The sequence below is a fragment of the Sander lucioperca genome, chromosome 22, assembly GCF_008315115.2.
Source record: "Sander lucioperca isolate FBNREF2018 chromosome 22, SLUC_FBN_1.2, whole genome shotgun sequence".
Lineage (NCBI taxonomy): Eukaryota > Metazoa > Chordata > Actinopteri > Perciformes > Percidae > Sander > Sander lucioperca.
The window spans coordinates 240352-256772 of record NC_050194.1 but is presented as its reverse complement, the minus strand read 5'-3'; the positions used below and the strand labels follow the sequence as shown (position 1 = coordinate 256772).

General features: G+C 43.0%; 1 protein-coding gene across 1 annotated transcript; it reads left to right on the top strand.

Moving 5' to 3' along the window:
- The first annotated feature begins 237 nt into the window (after positions 1–237).
- Positions 238–3056, top strand: LOC116044073 (WAP, Kazal, immunoglobulin, Kunitz and NTR domain-containing protein 2-like). Its single transcript, XM_031291083.2, has 2 exons — positions 238–567; positions 802–3056. The coding sequence occupies exons 1-2, from the start codon at positions 382–384 to the stop codon at positions 2356–2358; spliced, it is 1743 nt and encodes a 580-aa protein (XP_031146943.1). The 5' UTR covers positions 238–381; the 3' UTR covers positions 2359–3056.
- Positions 3057–16421: the final 13365 nt, after the last annotated feature.

Here is a 16421-nt window from a genome sequence, read left to right as displayed (position 1 = left end):
AGCCCGCAAAGGGTTAAACGGGGTTACCAGCGATCCTTTTAACAGGCAGGTGCCCCGCCAGTCCCAGCCCAAAGCTTACCACCAACTTTTTTTTTTTTTTTTTTTTTTTTTTTTAAAAAAGGTTCTTTCAACATCTCAGGAGCAACTCATAACTGTCATGTTGCGAGGAACTTGGCGAGTCATGGTAGTGATGGCTGCAGATCGTTAGTATAAATAGAGCATATCCGCTGAGGAAGAGGGATATCTAACTGGATAAATCAGCTGACACACATCGTCCTGACTCGCAGACTCACCTACTTTTATAGGCTATTCAGAGAAGTGGAGTTTGCGTACTGCTGGATCACAGAAATCTCAAACTTGTTGTTGTGTTTCGCTCTGGAGATGTGGTGGATGCTGTTTCCACGGTGGATCTGGTTCCTGGCGTGTTTGTCAGTGTGGATGGAGCACCAGGTCGGAGTTTTGCCCCACATCACCTATTCACACCCGGGGATCTGCCCCAATGACATGAACCCCAACCTGTGGGTGGATGCCATGAGCACCTGCACACGAGAGTGTGAATCTGACCAGGTAATGCCATTAAAGTAACCTTTTAGAATAAAGTATTCTTAACTGCTAGATTGAGTTATTTTTGCAGTTCCTTTATTACATAAATCATATTGTATATGTTTATATTCATTTGCTGCTCTCAATTTTAATTAGTCTCTATTCTGCTTTTTAATTTTTATCATTGTTAACTTTATGAAAATGCCTCCCAGATGCCTGCAGCCTCCTGCATCTGTAACTTTCTCTTCTCCTCTACAGGAATGTGAGTCCTTTGAGAAGTGTTGCCAAAATGTGTGTGGGAATCGGAGTTGTGTGGCAGCCCGTTACCTGCACGGGGAGAAAGGCCCCATGGGAATGCCCAAGGAAGCCACCTGCACCAGTTTCATGTGCACCCAGCAGGGGTCTGAGTGCGACATCTGGGATGGCCAGCCGGTGTGTAAGTGCCGGGACCGCTGCGAGAGGGAGCCGCACTTCACCTGTGCGTCTGATGGCATGACCTACTACAACAAGTGCTACATGGACGCAGAGGCCTGCTCCAAGGGCATCACCCTGGCTGTTGTCACCTGCCGCTTCCACCTCACCTGGCCCAACACCAGCCCCTCGCTGCCCCAGGCCACCACTCTTCGCCCGACAACTGCTCCTCTTCAGGCGACTATCCCACCTCCCACTGAGCCTCAGACACCCGTCGTGGTCAGCAGCCCCGCTCACCAGACTGTTAATGCGGGTGACACAGCCAGCTTCCTGTGTGACGTGACAGGTCGACCCCGGCCTGACATCACTTGGGAGAAGCAGCTGCCAGAGGGGGTGGAGAGGGTAGCCATGAGGCCTAACCATGTGCGAGTGAATATGGTGGTCACTAACATCGGTCAGCTGGTCATCTACAATGCCCAGCCACATGATTCAGGCATCTACATCTGCACCGCTCAGAACCCATCTGGCTCAGTGCAGGCCAACCACCCACTGACTGTGCTTCCCACAGAGCCACCCAAGACCCCCGAGCCCAAGAATGTGACCCGCTGCCTGCCTGAGGAGTGTCTGAAGCCCCCTGATAACCCAGAGGATTGCGGTAGTGAGATGGAGAAAGTCAGCTGGTACTACGAGCCGAAGACCAACAACTGCTTCTCCTTTACCCACTGCCACATCAACAGCAACACCCAGCAGCCCAGGAAGGTGTTCGAGACGTATGAGGAGTGCATGCAGTGCTGCGGTCCCGAGCTTTCAGGCCCCTGTGGGCTCCCCAGCCTGCAGGGCTCCTGTAAGGCCTACGAGCCACGCTGGGCCTACAGCAGCACCCTGCGGCAGTGTCAGTCCTTCATCTACGGAGGGTGTGAGGGCAACGACAATAACTTTGAATCTAAAGAAGCCTGCGAGGAGATTTGCCCCTACCCGAAAAACCACCACTGCAAGGCATGCAAACCGAGAGGCAAGATGGTGACGAGCTTCTGCCGAAGCGACTTTGTTATCCTGGGCCGAATGACGGAGCTCACAGAGGAGAAGGACTCGGGCCACGCCCTGGTGACTGTGGAAGAGATCCTAAAGGATGAGAAGATGGGTCTCCGCTTCTTTGGCAAGGAGCCTCTGGAGGTCACTTTCCTCAATATGGACTGGAATTGCCCGTGCCCGAACATCACAGGTGCTGCTGCTGAGGGACAGGTCATCATTATGGGCAACGTGAGCGACGGTATGGCCGTCCTTCAGCCAGAGAGCTATGTGGGGGCTTCCAGCCCTCGCCGTGTACGGAAGCTGAAAGAGGTCATCTCCAAAAACACGTGTGACATTCTCAAAGCGATCACCAACAGCCCTCAAAAGGGTTAGGATTAGGGATATAATGTGTACATAAAGTGTAGACTGCCTTCCGAACATTAATTGCAGTAACATTTACAATTTTAGGACCATTGTTGCTACATTTAATGGATTTATTTCTGTTTTTGAAAGTTTTCAGGAGTTCCTAATGAGGACCCCTGTTACATGACATTTTGTCTTTTAATGGGGTCTGTTCGCAGCGGAGCTTTTCTGTTATGGTGCAACCATTGATGTTGTTAATTGAAATACCATGTTTGTGAACACGCGAGACATCCATCATGATCCTCTTGTTGCCTTAATCCCCCAGACTCCCACTTCCCTCATGCCCTCTTTTGCCTCCAGCAGAAATGGAGGTTGCAGACTTGCATTTGAAGCACAAAACAGACAAGATTGAGTTTGTTTTTTTATGTACATAATTTAAGGGTCACAAATCTTTTGATTCGTTTATTTGCCAGTCGTATTTCCAATTGGCACGTCTAATATCTGAACACACTCTTACTTTATACATGTACCCCTAATTTCTCAGTTTTCATGTTGTATAAATGCATTCATATACCTGTGCATGGTTTTGCACATACAGTATGACAAGGTAGATTTGGTTCATCCAAATGAATGAGTTGTAATATATTTTTTAACAACCACATTTTCTCGCAGTCGGTCATTTATTTTTTATCTTCTTGCTATTACTTTTTGGCTATTTATTATCATGTTAGCTTTTCTTTTATCTTGTTTTTGTACTTCACATTCTTTCTAAAAAATAAACCGGCATTTTGTATAATTTTGCAAAGAAAATAAAGATTTGGGATTTTTCATCAGTCTCCTTTCATTGATCTTTTTTCATATCAATGTACTATTGAATCATTATTATATATTTTAATTCCAGGTACTGAATTTTATCTTTTGAAGCTATAGGACACAATAACTGTGTTGAAGTTACATTTTTAAAGGAACACGCCGACTTATTGGGACGTTAGCTTATTCACCGTATCCCCCAGAGTTAGATAAGTCCATACATACCCTTCTCATCTCCGTGCGCGTTGTAGCTCTTTCCGACGGCTCCACCGGTAGCTTAGCCTAGCACATCCGTGCTAGGCTAAGCTACCTGAAGGTAATTGGTTCCAACTAGCCTACTGCTCTGAATAAGTGACAAAATAATGCCAACATGTTCCTATTTACATGTTGTGATTTGTCTAGTCACAGCGTGTACAAATAACAAGGTCACATGAGACACAGCCATCTTCTAACCGTATATAAACTGGGAACTATAGTCTCAGAAAAGCAAAGCTGTCTGTCTGGTGCTTCTCAGGTGCAAGCATATCACTCCGCCCAAATAGCAGAAGTAGCAGTGCTTCGGTTAGAAGATGTCTGTGTCTCATGTGACCTTGTTATTTGTACACACTGTGACTATACAAATCACAACATGTAAATAGGAACATGTTGGCGTTATTTTGTCACTTATTCGGACCAGTAGGCTAGTTGGAATCAATTACCTTCAGGATCCGTGCTAGGCTAAGCTACCGGTGGAGCCGTCGGAAAGAGCTACAACGCGCACGAAGATGAGAATGGTATGTATGGACTTATCTAACTCTGGGGGTTACGGTAAATAAGCTAAAGTCCCAATAAGTCGGCGTGTTCCTTTAAGTTGAATATTTAGTGTAGAGGGGGACAGAGTGGCTGGACCTGTGTGGTTACTCTGACAGGCTGTGATATAACCCCAAAACAGAACCCATCCATTATAAAGACCCATGTGGCATTGTAAAAACTTTTTGCTTTGCCTCCATGATCCCGTCTAATTGGGGAAGGAGCCCAAGCTGTAAACCTCAGATCCAATCCCATACTAGAGTTATGTGTTTCATGCCGTGCCAGCAGGCGTTTCTGGGTTACTAGGAACAGGCCTTCGTGGGCTTCGACGAGGGTGTTCTACTTCCCAGATGAGATTCTGTTTCTCCCATCCAGAGCGCTGAGGGAGGCAGGATATCAGCCCATGTACGATGTTCCTTTACTGGCAAAACCACCAGGGAGCTGAGACCTGCACTTCAGCAGCTGTTGAGACTCTGGAGCAGAGAAATATTAGATCTGCAGCACCTTGGATCACATCAGAAAGCAATATAAACAAACACAAACCTACCAACAGACATTTTATCACTTTTCGATACACTGTTTCAAAATCACACACTTCTTATTTTTCCCTCACAGGTATGTATCTAGAATTCAGCTCCTGCACTGCACAAATTCTGAGGTCAATGGGTTGGACTGGTTCATTCACATAGGTAATACTGTTGAAGGTTTCATTTGTGACTATCTACAGCTGATTTGGTGAAGAGCACTAGCATGATGGTGTGTGAGTGCTCTTCACCATGCTGCTTTAAAAATACGAGTATGATCAAATAAAATACATATTAATTATTTATTCCTGTTAAATAGCTGAAAGGAAAAGCATGCTGTTATTCAGAGACTGGGGCAGTGGTACCCAGCCTCAGGGTCACAAGATGATTTGTTCCTTCCTTACTCCATGCATGCATATGCATTTACAAAGGTTTTTTTTTTGGTTTATACATCTGTAAATCTGTGGATGTTCATGTATACATGTGTAGATTCCAGGCTATACTGGTGCATGCATGTATGTATTTAGGTATGTGTGTGTGGATCTTGTTGAAACTCATTTCTGCCAGGAAAAGAGATATCCAATCCAATCCTATTCTAATGTATAATAAAGCATTTAAAATAAAAACACAAAGACCAGTTTGAAAGACAAAATGACAATAATATAGCATAGTGTGTTAAATGGGAGGGGAGGGGGGGGGGGGGGGGTATCAATCCTAAAACATACAGGGAGCCCGTGGTGGGAGGCCAGTATGGGGGAAATGTGCTCTCGCCTCCGTGTTCCTGTTAAAAGATGAGCTGCAGTGTTCCGGACCAAGTGCAAGCGTGAGAGGGAGGCCTGGTGTACACCAACATGTAGAACAAAACAATAGTCATGTCGGGTCGAGATAAAAGCATGTATAACTCTTTCAAAATGATTCAAAGATAAAAATGGCTTGACCTGCAAGAGCCTTAGTTGGAAAAAGTTTATAAAGAGTTTATTACAGTGTTTATCTACTTGTCCAATTTAAAATCACCGTCCATTATCATTGTTACTCTCTGCTCTTCACCACAGGGCTTCTCAGGTGCTGCGAGCAAATCACTCTGCCCAAGTAGCAGAGAATTACTTCTCAGTATGTATACTGTTAGAAGATGGCTGTGTCTCATATGACCTTGTCACAGCGTGTACAAATAGTACACGCTGTGACTAGACAAATCACAACATGTAAATAGGAAAATGTTTGCGTTATTTTGTCACTTATTGGGAGCAGTAGGCTAGATGGAGCCGGTTATCTCCAGGATCTGTGCTAAGCTAGGCTAGCGGTGGGGGCGTCAGACAGAGTTACGACACGCACGGAGATGAGAAGGGTATGTATGGACTTATCTTACTCTGGGGGATACGGTGAATAAGCTAAAGTCCCAATAAGTCGGCGTGTTCCTTTAAGAGGAATTGTATTTTTATTTACAGTATGATGTAATATAGTTTATCAACACATTTGTGTGGTGTATTAAAGTTAACTGTTATGCATCTACCTGTGAAAAATGAATTACTGTAAGTAATAATGGCAAAAAAAGAAAGGAAAATGCTTGTTGTACAAAATTCTTAGTACTGGATACTCTCACTGGATACGTTTTACCTCTTCAGGCCTAAATCCTTCAAAATGACCCTATCTAATCTTGTTGGTTAAACTCACAATTCATGTCATACTTTTTTTAAATGATTTTGTGGGCGTTGAATGCATTTATTACAGTAAATAGGTAGACCACGAAATAAGGAAAAGAGCGGGATGCAACAAAGGCCAGACTCAAATCTGGGACATTGTGGCTAATGGTTTAACTCAGGGGTTGGCAACCTTTACTATAAAAAGAGCCATTTTGTCCCAAAAAATTATGTAAAAGACATCTGTCTGGAGCCGCAAAACATATTTGAGTGTTATAATAAAAGTAACAGTCTATTTAAGTCTAAATTAGCCTATGACATTGTTTTTATTTTTATCATCTCATTTTCAAGGAGGTCCTTAAAACAATTAAACAGCAAATACAAAAAACAAAATACATTCACACATACACACAGCACTCCCAAGCCTGACTACTCCAACACCAACTGATTCCCCCTATATAAAAATTCAAGTAGTAAAAAAAATAAATAAATACATACATACATACATACATACTGTACATATACATAGTAAAACACAATAGGTTTGCATACATCCCAAATGTGCTGCTATAGAGAAAAAAGGAGAAAGAGAAAAATAAAAATAAAAAAATAAATAAAATAATCAACAAGAATCATGTCATGTCAAGTTAGAAGCAAGAGCAGGTTGATTGTAGATAATTCCAGTAAAGACAGATGCCTTAAAAAACAAATGAAGTAATCGAGCTAAGTGAGGTGGGCGAGGTGTTCCAATCAGATGCCGCTTTAAATTTAAAGGCACATCATCCAATTTCTTTGGAGGTTCTAGTAACAAAGAAAAAGGGGTACTCAGTATGACTGTATGTTGATCTATATGGGATTATATGTTGTTTTAAATAAGGAGGATAGTTAAAGAAAATGTATTTAAAAATAAACTGCAGCCAGTGAAAATGCCTTCTGGATTTAGGTGTTAACCAATTAAGCAACTCATACATCAGGCAATAATGGGATTTATAAGGACACCTCAGAACAAATTGACAGAGCTACACTGAGAGGAATAAAATATTTTACAGAGGTAGTCTGATAAATAATATCTGCATAATCTAATATTGGTAGTAGAAGCTGTGGAATAATCCTTAAGTAAAAGTTTATGTGAAAACCATTTTTGAGCAGCATCAAAGTCAGCCTGTAGCGAATACTCAATATGTAAGATGTCTGGTTTGGAAGTGTAGATCACTGTATCATCTACATATAAATGAATATGACAAGTAGAGCAAAATTGTGGAAGATCATTAATAAAAATAGAAAATAACAAAGGCCCTAGAGATCAGCCTTAAGGTACACCTTTTTCAATAGTCATACATTTGGACTGACATCCATTATAAGAAACACACTGGCGTCTGTTGTGAAGGGCTGAGTTAAACCATAGTAAAGAATGTCTTGAGAAGCAAATAGCAAAAGGTTTTTCAAGGAAAAGATAGTGATCAACCATGTCAAAAGCCTTTGTCAGATCAATGAAAATTGCACCAGTGGGCATGTTATTATCTAAAGAAGAGACTATATCATTGGTGAAATTCAGAAGAGCAGTGGTTGTAGAAAACTTTGGTCTGAATCCAGATTGGTGTGGAGATAGTATATGAAAGTCATTGACATATTGGGATATTTGATTAAAAATTAGCTTTTCAAACACCTTTGCTATGCTGTTGATGATGGAAATAGGTATGTAATTATTGAGGTCAGAAGGGACTCCACCTTTATACTAAGGGGTAACTTTGGCACATTTCCAAATTGATGGAATTGTGCATGTGGATAAGGAGAGGTTAAATAAGTCAGATATAGGATAAGCAAGAACATGAGAGGCAGTTTAATAAACTTAATCTCCAAACCATCTGGGCCAGCCCCACTACCTGAGCTTAATCCACAAATAACCTGCTCGACATAAGCCGGGTGAATTCTTGTAGTACTTAGATTTAGTATTTCTGGTTTTGGTTGTACATGTATTCCGTAAAGGTTTATATGAATTCCAGTCATCAGAGTCCTTTGATAAGCGATATATTTCCCAGGCCTTGTCTCTCTGTCTAAAAAGACTAATAAGATCACCATTAATCCAGGGTAAGTGTCTACCCTTTACCTTAATTGATTTCCAAGGAGCATATCTATTAATGACATCAGTTAGTTCAGTATAAAAAAAGTTCCAAGCATCTTCAACAGAGGGTATTAATACCGATAATTAATTAATACTGAAACCTGTCCCAATTTATGGAAATTAAATATTGAATAAAACGCTCACTATTCATATTTCTACATTGTCTTATTGTCTTTGGTGGAAGGCGAGGTACCCTGATTTTCCAAACACAGAAAATAATGGAGTGGTCACTGAGACAATCTGGTGAGACCCCTGATTTTAGGATTCTGTCAGGGTGGGTGACAAGAATCCAGTTTAGCAGAGACTTGCGATCAGCTCTAGTAGGCTCATTTATAAGTTGAGTTAAGTTAATGCTACCAACTAGGTTCTGGTCATTAAGGGAAGAACGATCTAGACAATTACTGTTAAAGTCGCCCAGTATTAAAAGCTCATTCTGGTGCCCTAAAGAGTTAATGGTAGACAAAATACATTTTGTAGATTCAGAAGGAACATTTGGAGGTCTATAAGTATTGTCTATAGTCAATTGTTTGTTTTCATGAAAAAATATTTTAATAAAGACACATTCAAAATACTTGGGGTTTTCATTAGGGATAACAAGCTCAGATGTCAAATTTGAAGAAACATATGTAGCCACTCCTCCTCCTCTAGAGCCTCTATCAGCTCTGTACAAGACATAATTATCAAGTTTCATTTCATTATCCGAAATGTTACTGACATTGTAATCACACTAGGTTTATTATAAACAAGCCAAGCTCTTAAAAGATCAAACTGAGATGGCAGACTCCTGATATTCAGATAGATAACATATAACCCTTTAGCGGTACTCATTGTGCAGAGATGGCAATAAAACAGAAGAATGCATCGTTAGGACGTGTCAAGGTATATAATAGAGAGATGGGCAGGGGGTAAGCTGCAGTTTGCAAGGGAGCCACACAGACACACGCGCAGACACACATGCACTCATACACAAAAAACAAAAGAAACATCATACAAGCTGGCTAAACAATGGTGATGTCTGTTGCCACTGTCTTTGAGGCGTTATAATGGAACCCACATAACTTCTAGGAAAGGCCCGCCCTTCAATAGCATTCACACACTACTATTGGCCAGGCGTCCATGCTTACGCAAGGTAACGTAACCCAATTTTTTCAGGTCCTATCCCCTGACCAATCGGCTATCCTAACCATAACCACTCAAGGTCAACCTAGCCCCAACCAATTGAGCTGCTTCGTAGGACGGGCCTTTCCTAGAAGTTACGTGGGTTCCATAATAACGCGTCTTTGACGGGCTTTGCGGAAAGGGGCATATCTTTAATTTTCTAAGTTGTTGTTTAAGTCTAAGAGTAGATTTTTTGATATTTAATGAATGTTTTCTTTCATGTATTCACTGTGAACAGCGTTCCATGCCTTACTATTTCCTGAGCTGCCACAAAGCTAGCAGCAGTAGTGGAGTTTGGAGATTTGATCGAATTCTTAAAAGTACATTTGCTCGGCAGTAAAAAAAAGTTCTAAGATTACTCTCTTTCTCTTATCCCCAGCTGAAAGCAAATTAATCTGTCTACACACTCTTGATTTCTTCATTCACAAAATTTAGAGGATAAGGTGCTGTGCTGTAGACATACGTAGGGTATGACGCACATTTTAGTTGACGGAAATGTTATGTAGCCTAAATGGAGAATGTAAGAATCACTTTAGCCTACAACAATAATAAATTAAATTTAAAATGTTTAAAAAAAAAAAAAAAAAAAACATTATTTATTTCCATATAACTTTTCTTCAAAGCCACAGGAAGCCCCACTTTGCAACATTTTAAGGGATCAGCCAAAAAGGTTTAAACCACAGACTGGTACTTATGATGAAACCTTTGGTTTCATAATGGTTGTCGGTGGTACACTCTATTGTCCCTCTAATGTAGCTTGGATTGAGTCCAACTGGTGGATGTTATAGAAATCACAGGTGCAATCTACAGTTCAGCTAAGGGGAACTAAACCCCCTCAAACAACCTCAAATGCCATCAATTATTTTTCTTCTCTTCTGATTTTATGTCCATTTAAAAAAACACCTTTAACTACTTCAATGCATAGTCTGGGGTCTACAAAAGCACAATTTATTATCAATTAAAATTCACCATATTCGAAACATGTGTGATCCTTATTTTTCAAGCACTTTCATGCTTTAATTTGAGTTGGGCCAAGTAAAAGGGTAAACGAGTTATGCTTTGATATGCTGTGCAAAATGTTCGCTCACATCTTTTTTTCCTCTTCTTCCTCTCAGGCTTTGTTGATTTGATGGGGTCATTGCGTTCACGAGCTCAGTTCACACAAGGCAGGAATAGTCAGTGTGGTCCATGCGAGGCTCAGATGTAGACCTGCACCAGGTAGAGAGGACACAGCAGACAGCAGAGACCAGGACAGTAGAGCCTGTTATATTCTGTGTGTATTTCTATGTAGAGCCTCCATGTTGTGGATCCAGTGGAGATTGGACAGTAGCAGCTGCTGAACAGATCAGCTAGCCGGGTGGTTTAAGACCTTTGATTCATGACCTGCATCTGTTATGGCCATATCATTTGGAACGTCAATTGAAAAGATACAGTAGCCACTCACACGCATTGACCGGAGATGAATAGGATCACATGGCAGTATATCATCCTGGGGCAGCAGCAGCTGAAAGGTTTGAAGCTGGTAGGTGGTAGCTGCTCTGCTCTGGATGGGGAAAGGATTGAGAAATGCCTTGAATCACACTCAGATGGGGCCTTGAGTAAGGCACGTCCCCCTAAATGCTGCTTTGACAAAAGTGACAAACTCTCTGATACTGTTTCTTTGAAACGGCAATCAGTGCAAGGATTGAATGAAAGCCAGGGAAAGAATAATTCCTATGAAAGTATTAATCAAGTCATTATTCTAGTGTTGACTCTCATAATATAATTTGTTTCTATTCTAATCAAATCTGATGCCCTTTGTTTGGTTTTCACATATGTGCAAAAGTGGAAATGTATCAATTAAGTAACTTTCAGCTTGGGGCTTCTTTCCCATTTAAACACTTATGGAATATGAAACTTGTATTTGCAGAGCAGTACTGCTAACACGGCTCTGTATTTGACGAGGTTGAGCCGCAGCATCCTCTGGTGTTGGCTGAAACTTGTCTACATAAATAATAAAAGCTGTTTAGGCTGCTACAGTACACGTCAGCACATTGATAGGAGGTTGGCAATATTTAGTAAGCCCTAAGTGTCAGCTAAAGTCTAGGCAGGTATAGTGTTATGGACTGTACTGTAGGTGTACTGTGAATGTGCTGCCCACAAACACTGCAGGACATACTGTATCAGTCCCAAAACTGCCCTAACTGGGAATATAGGAAATATCTGATTAAGATCTGTGTTATCATTAGCTATTTTATCATTCTTGGTGCTGCAGTAAAATCAAAAATATTTATTTTCAATGTTTGAACTATATCAATAATTACTTGCTTTTGTCATTTTGTTTGTTGCTTAAAATGTTGAATACATATCTAATATAGCACATTTCTTCAGCATGAGAAAACTTTGGTCCATTCTGGATTTTTTTTCTGACCAGGAAAACATAAAGCAGCTAATCAATATGTCTATTAAACAGATACAAATGACTGTATAACTATGACAAGGTGAACCAATTGTGCGCTACATGCTCAGCACCAAATGGCACACAGACAAAGCTAGCAACTAGCTGGTGAATGTAGTGCAGGATTTAGCAGCTAAAGAGCCAGTTTAGCTGCTGGAGAGAAAAACACAAACCAGACAAATGTGTGTTGCTCTGTGCCTGCTGGATGTGTATGCAATTGTCTGCAAACAGGTTTGTCATAACACATTTTTCCGCCTGTTCAGTTGGCCCAAAATGACCAAAAAAACTAAACAAAAGATTGGGCTTAAAGGTAACACAAGACTGGGTAAATCCCTCTGGGATGTCAGGGATCTCATTTAATACAAATCTGTGATGGGGATGCCCACTTTATAATATCTGTGGGATCTTAGCATCACCTTCATTTTAATATGCAAGTTAATTTCTACATAAGACAACAAATAAGAACAAGCAGGCAAAAATAGAAGGAATGAATAAAATATCTATAGTCCCAGCTCCCTGGAATCATGTGACTAACTGATGCAGTAAACCTTTGACTCCACTAGGGGGCAGCACAATCTCATGTAACGTGTCTCACATTCATACTGAAGCACAGCGACACAACTTTGTGCTTGCAACATCCTTTCACTTCACATCCTATCTGTTAATGTATTTTCTTATAAACTCATGCAGCATTTAGACTACTTCAGAGCCCAATGGTCTGTTGTCTTATTAATTATTACCCGCAATGCAGGAACACGTTCAGGAAAAGCAGTGCTGCTTACTGTGTTTACTGTGGAAAAGTACTGTTATGTAAGGCCCGGATAATTGACCATGTAATGAAGACACTAAAGGGAGCTATCAAATGGACTGCAGGCTTCTGTCCCCCATCTAGCTGCTAGATTACGCTTTTTAAAACCTCACATTTTAAACCAGTTACTGAGCCCGCGGTCACGTCTGTTCCACTGCTGCTGCTGTCCTTATGTAATAAAACGGCTGGGAAAACATATAACCACACACAGACACACAACGCACACTCAGCAGGTTTCACTGCTCGGAGCAAAACAGTGACTGGCTGGAAAATGAGGGGAGATCGTGCATCCTCCCTTCATTTATCTTCATGTCATGTGTTGACGAGATAACAGAGTGACACTTTCAGAAGCAGTTTACTGGCCTTGATTGAGTGCTCCTGAATATTTCATTGGTGCCATTAGTTTTTTCATGCATAATGAGATTCCGTGCTGACTGTGTGGTAAGGAAATCCTCAGAACAGTAAATATCAGCAAAGAGCAGAAAACATCGATACATATCATCATCTTTAAGATAGGCCTTTATTTTTAAAATTCCCATGACACATCATCATTTCAAGGAAGTGCACTTCCTTTCTAAACATTTTTTCTAAACAGTGCTTGTACTATGCTGCAAGGCATATAATGGCAAACAGATAAAGATAATGGGCCTCCTTCACCAAATTCACTCAAATTCAAGTTTTTTCTCAAATTTGTTTTTAAGAAAGATCCTAAGAAAAGTGTAGGCCTATGTCAGATTCATGAAGATGTTCTTAAACCACAGAATTGTTCATACCTGTGTAACCATAAAATGATGAATCCCATTGTCTTCGTAAATTTAAAGGGAATGCCACTTAATCCTAATTAGCATAGGTAAATGCCCCACCATCCATTCATCCATCCATCCATCCATCTTCGTCCGCTTATCCGGTATCGGGTCGGGGGGGTAGCAGCTCCAGCAGGGGACCCCAAACTTCCCTTTCCCGAGCCACATTAACCAGCTCCGACTGGGGGATCCCGAGGCGTTCCCAGGCCAGGTTAGAGATATAATCCCTCCACCTAGTCCTGGGTCTTCCCTGAGGCCTCCTCCCAGCTGGACGTGCCTGGAACACCTCCCTAGGGAGGCGCCCAGGGGGCATCCTTACCAGATGCCCGAACCACCTCAACTGGCTCCTTTCGACGCGAAGGAGCAGCGGCTCTACTCCGAGCTCCTCACAGATGACTGTGCTTCTCACCTTATCTCTAAGGGAGACGCCAGCCACCCTCCTGAGGAAACCATTTCGGCCGCTTGTACCCTGGATCTTGTTCTTTCGGTCATGACCCAGCCTTCATGACCATAGGAACGAAAACTGACCGGTAGACTGAGAGCTTTGCCTTTTGGCTCAGCTCTCTTTTTGTCACAACGGTGCGATAAATTGAATGTAATACCGCACCCGCTGCGCGGATTCTCCGACCAATATCCCGCTCCATTGTCCCCTTACTCGCGAACAAGACCCCAAGGTACTTGAACTCCTTCACTTGGGGTAAGGACTCATTCCCTACCTGGAGAAGGCACTCCATCGGTTTCCTGCTGAGAACCATGGCCTCAGATTTGGAGGTGCTGATCCTCATCCCAGCCGCTTCACTCTCGGCTGCGAACCGATCCAGTGAGTGCTGAAGGTCACAGGCCGATGATGCCATCAGGACCACATCATCTGCAAAAAGCAGCGATGAGATCCCCAGCCCACCGAACTGCAACCCCTCCCCACCCCGACTACGCCTCGATATCCTGTCCATAAATACTACAAACAGGATTGGTGACAAAGCACGGCCCTGGCGGAGGCCAACCCTCACCTGAAACAAGTCCGACTTACTGCCGAGAACCCGGACACAGCTCTCGGTTTGGTCGTACAGAGATTGGATGGCCCTGAGAAGGGACCCCCTCACCCCATACTCCCGCAGCACTGTGGGAGACAGTATCTCCCGGGGGACCCGGTCATACGCCTTCTCCAGATCCACAAAGCACATGTAGACCGGTTGGGCATACTCCCAAGCTCCCTCCAGCATCCTTGCGAGAGTGAAGATCTGATTCGTTGTTCCACGACCAGGACGGAATCCGCATTGTTCCTCTTCAACCCGAGGTTCGATTATCGGCCGAACCCTCCTTTCCAGCACCTTGGAGTGAACTTTACCGGGGAGGCTGAGAAGTGTGACACCCCTGTAATTGGCACACACCCTCTGATCCCCCTTTTTGAACAGGGTAACCACCACCCCGGTCTGCCACTCCTTAGGCACCGTCCCAGACTTCCACGCAATGTTGAAGAGGCGTGTCAACCAAGACAACCCCTCCACACCCAGAGCTTTAAGCATTTCTGGACGGATCTCATCAATCCCTGGGGCTTTGCCACTGTGGAGTTGTTTAACTACCTCAGCGACTGCCACCAGGGAAATTGACGACAATCCCCCATCATCCTCCAGCTCTGCCTCTACCATAGAGGGCATATTAGCTGGATTTCGGAGTTCCTCAAAGTGCTCCTGCCACCGCCCTATTACCTCCTCAGTTGAGATCAACAGCGTCCCATCCTTACTGTACACAGCTTGGATGGTTCCCCGCTTCCCCCTCCTGAGGTGGCGAACGGTTTTCCAGAAGCACCAGGGTGCCGACCGAAAGTCCTTCTCGATGTCTACTCCGAACTTCTCCCACACCCGCTGCTTTGCCTCTTTCACGGCAGAGGCTGCAGCCCTTCGGGCCCTTCGGTACCTTGCAACTGCCTCCGGAGGAAAGACTCCTTCAGTCGCATGGCTTCCCTGACCACCGGTGTCCACCACGGTGTTCGAGGGTTACCGCCCCTTGAGGCACCTAAGACCCTAAGACCACAGCTCCCCGCCGCAGCTTCAGCAATGGAAACTTTGAACATTGTCCACTCAGGTTCAATGCCCCCAGCCTCCACAGGGATGCACGAAAAGCTCTGCCGGAGGTGTGAGTTGAAAGTCTGTCGGACAGGGGCCTCTTCCAGATGTTCCCAATTTACCTGCACTACCCGTTTGGGATTACCAGGTCTGTCCAGAGTCTTCTCCCACCCCCTGACCCAACTCACCACCAGATGGTGATCGGTTGACAGCTCCGCCCCTCTCTTCACCCGAGTGTCCAAAACATACGGCCTCAGATCAGATTATTAAAATCGATTATAAAATTGATCATTGACCTTTGGCCTAAATGCCCCACCAATCCCCATAAAAGGGCATGAGACTGCAGGGCCGTGTGCACATTCACACTGAAAAGAAAAGTTGAGAGATTTAAGTCAAGAATGCCCAAACGCACCAAGCACTGGACTCCAAACTTAATAAAAAACTTCAATAGTTCTGAAGTGGAGGAACTTCTGCAGGAAGTGAAGCCAAACAAGCTGTCATAATTAGTAGCGTCAGTTGTGGATATAAAATAACACATACAAAAGACAGGTCTATACAGTGCCATAGTAGCGCTAACTCACATGATAGGGTGTGTGTCCCATATACTGAGCCTGAATTCTTACTGCAGCAGGCCATGTTCAAATCCAACCTTTGGCCTTTTGCTGCATGTCGTCCTCTCTCTCTCCTCCTTTTACTGTCTATCTTCAGCTGTACTATCCAATAAAGGCAATAATACAATTAAAATAAAACAGACTTACTTTGGGCCAAAAATAGCGTGATCAACAGTGGTGGAAGAAGTGTTCAGATCCTTCACTTAAGTAAAAGCATTAATACCACACTGTAAAAAATACAGTACATCACCAGTAAAAGTCCTACATTGAAAATGTTACTCAAGTAAAAGTATGTAAGTATCATCAGGAAAATGGACTTAAAGTATTAAAA

Coding starts and splice junctions, on each gene's coding strand:
- LOC116044073 (XM_031291083.2), top strand. CDS start 382: ATGTGGTGGATGCTGTTTCCACGGTGGATCTGGTTCCTGGCGTGTTTG. Junction 568..801: donor GAGAGTGTGAATCTGACCAG/GTAATGCCATTA, acceptor TCTCCTCTACAG/GAATGTGAGTCCTTTGAGAA.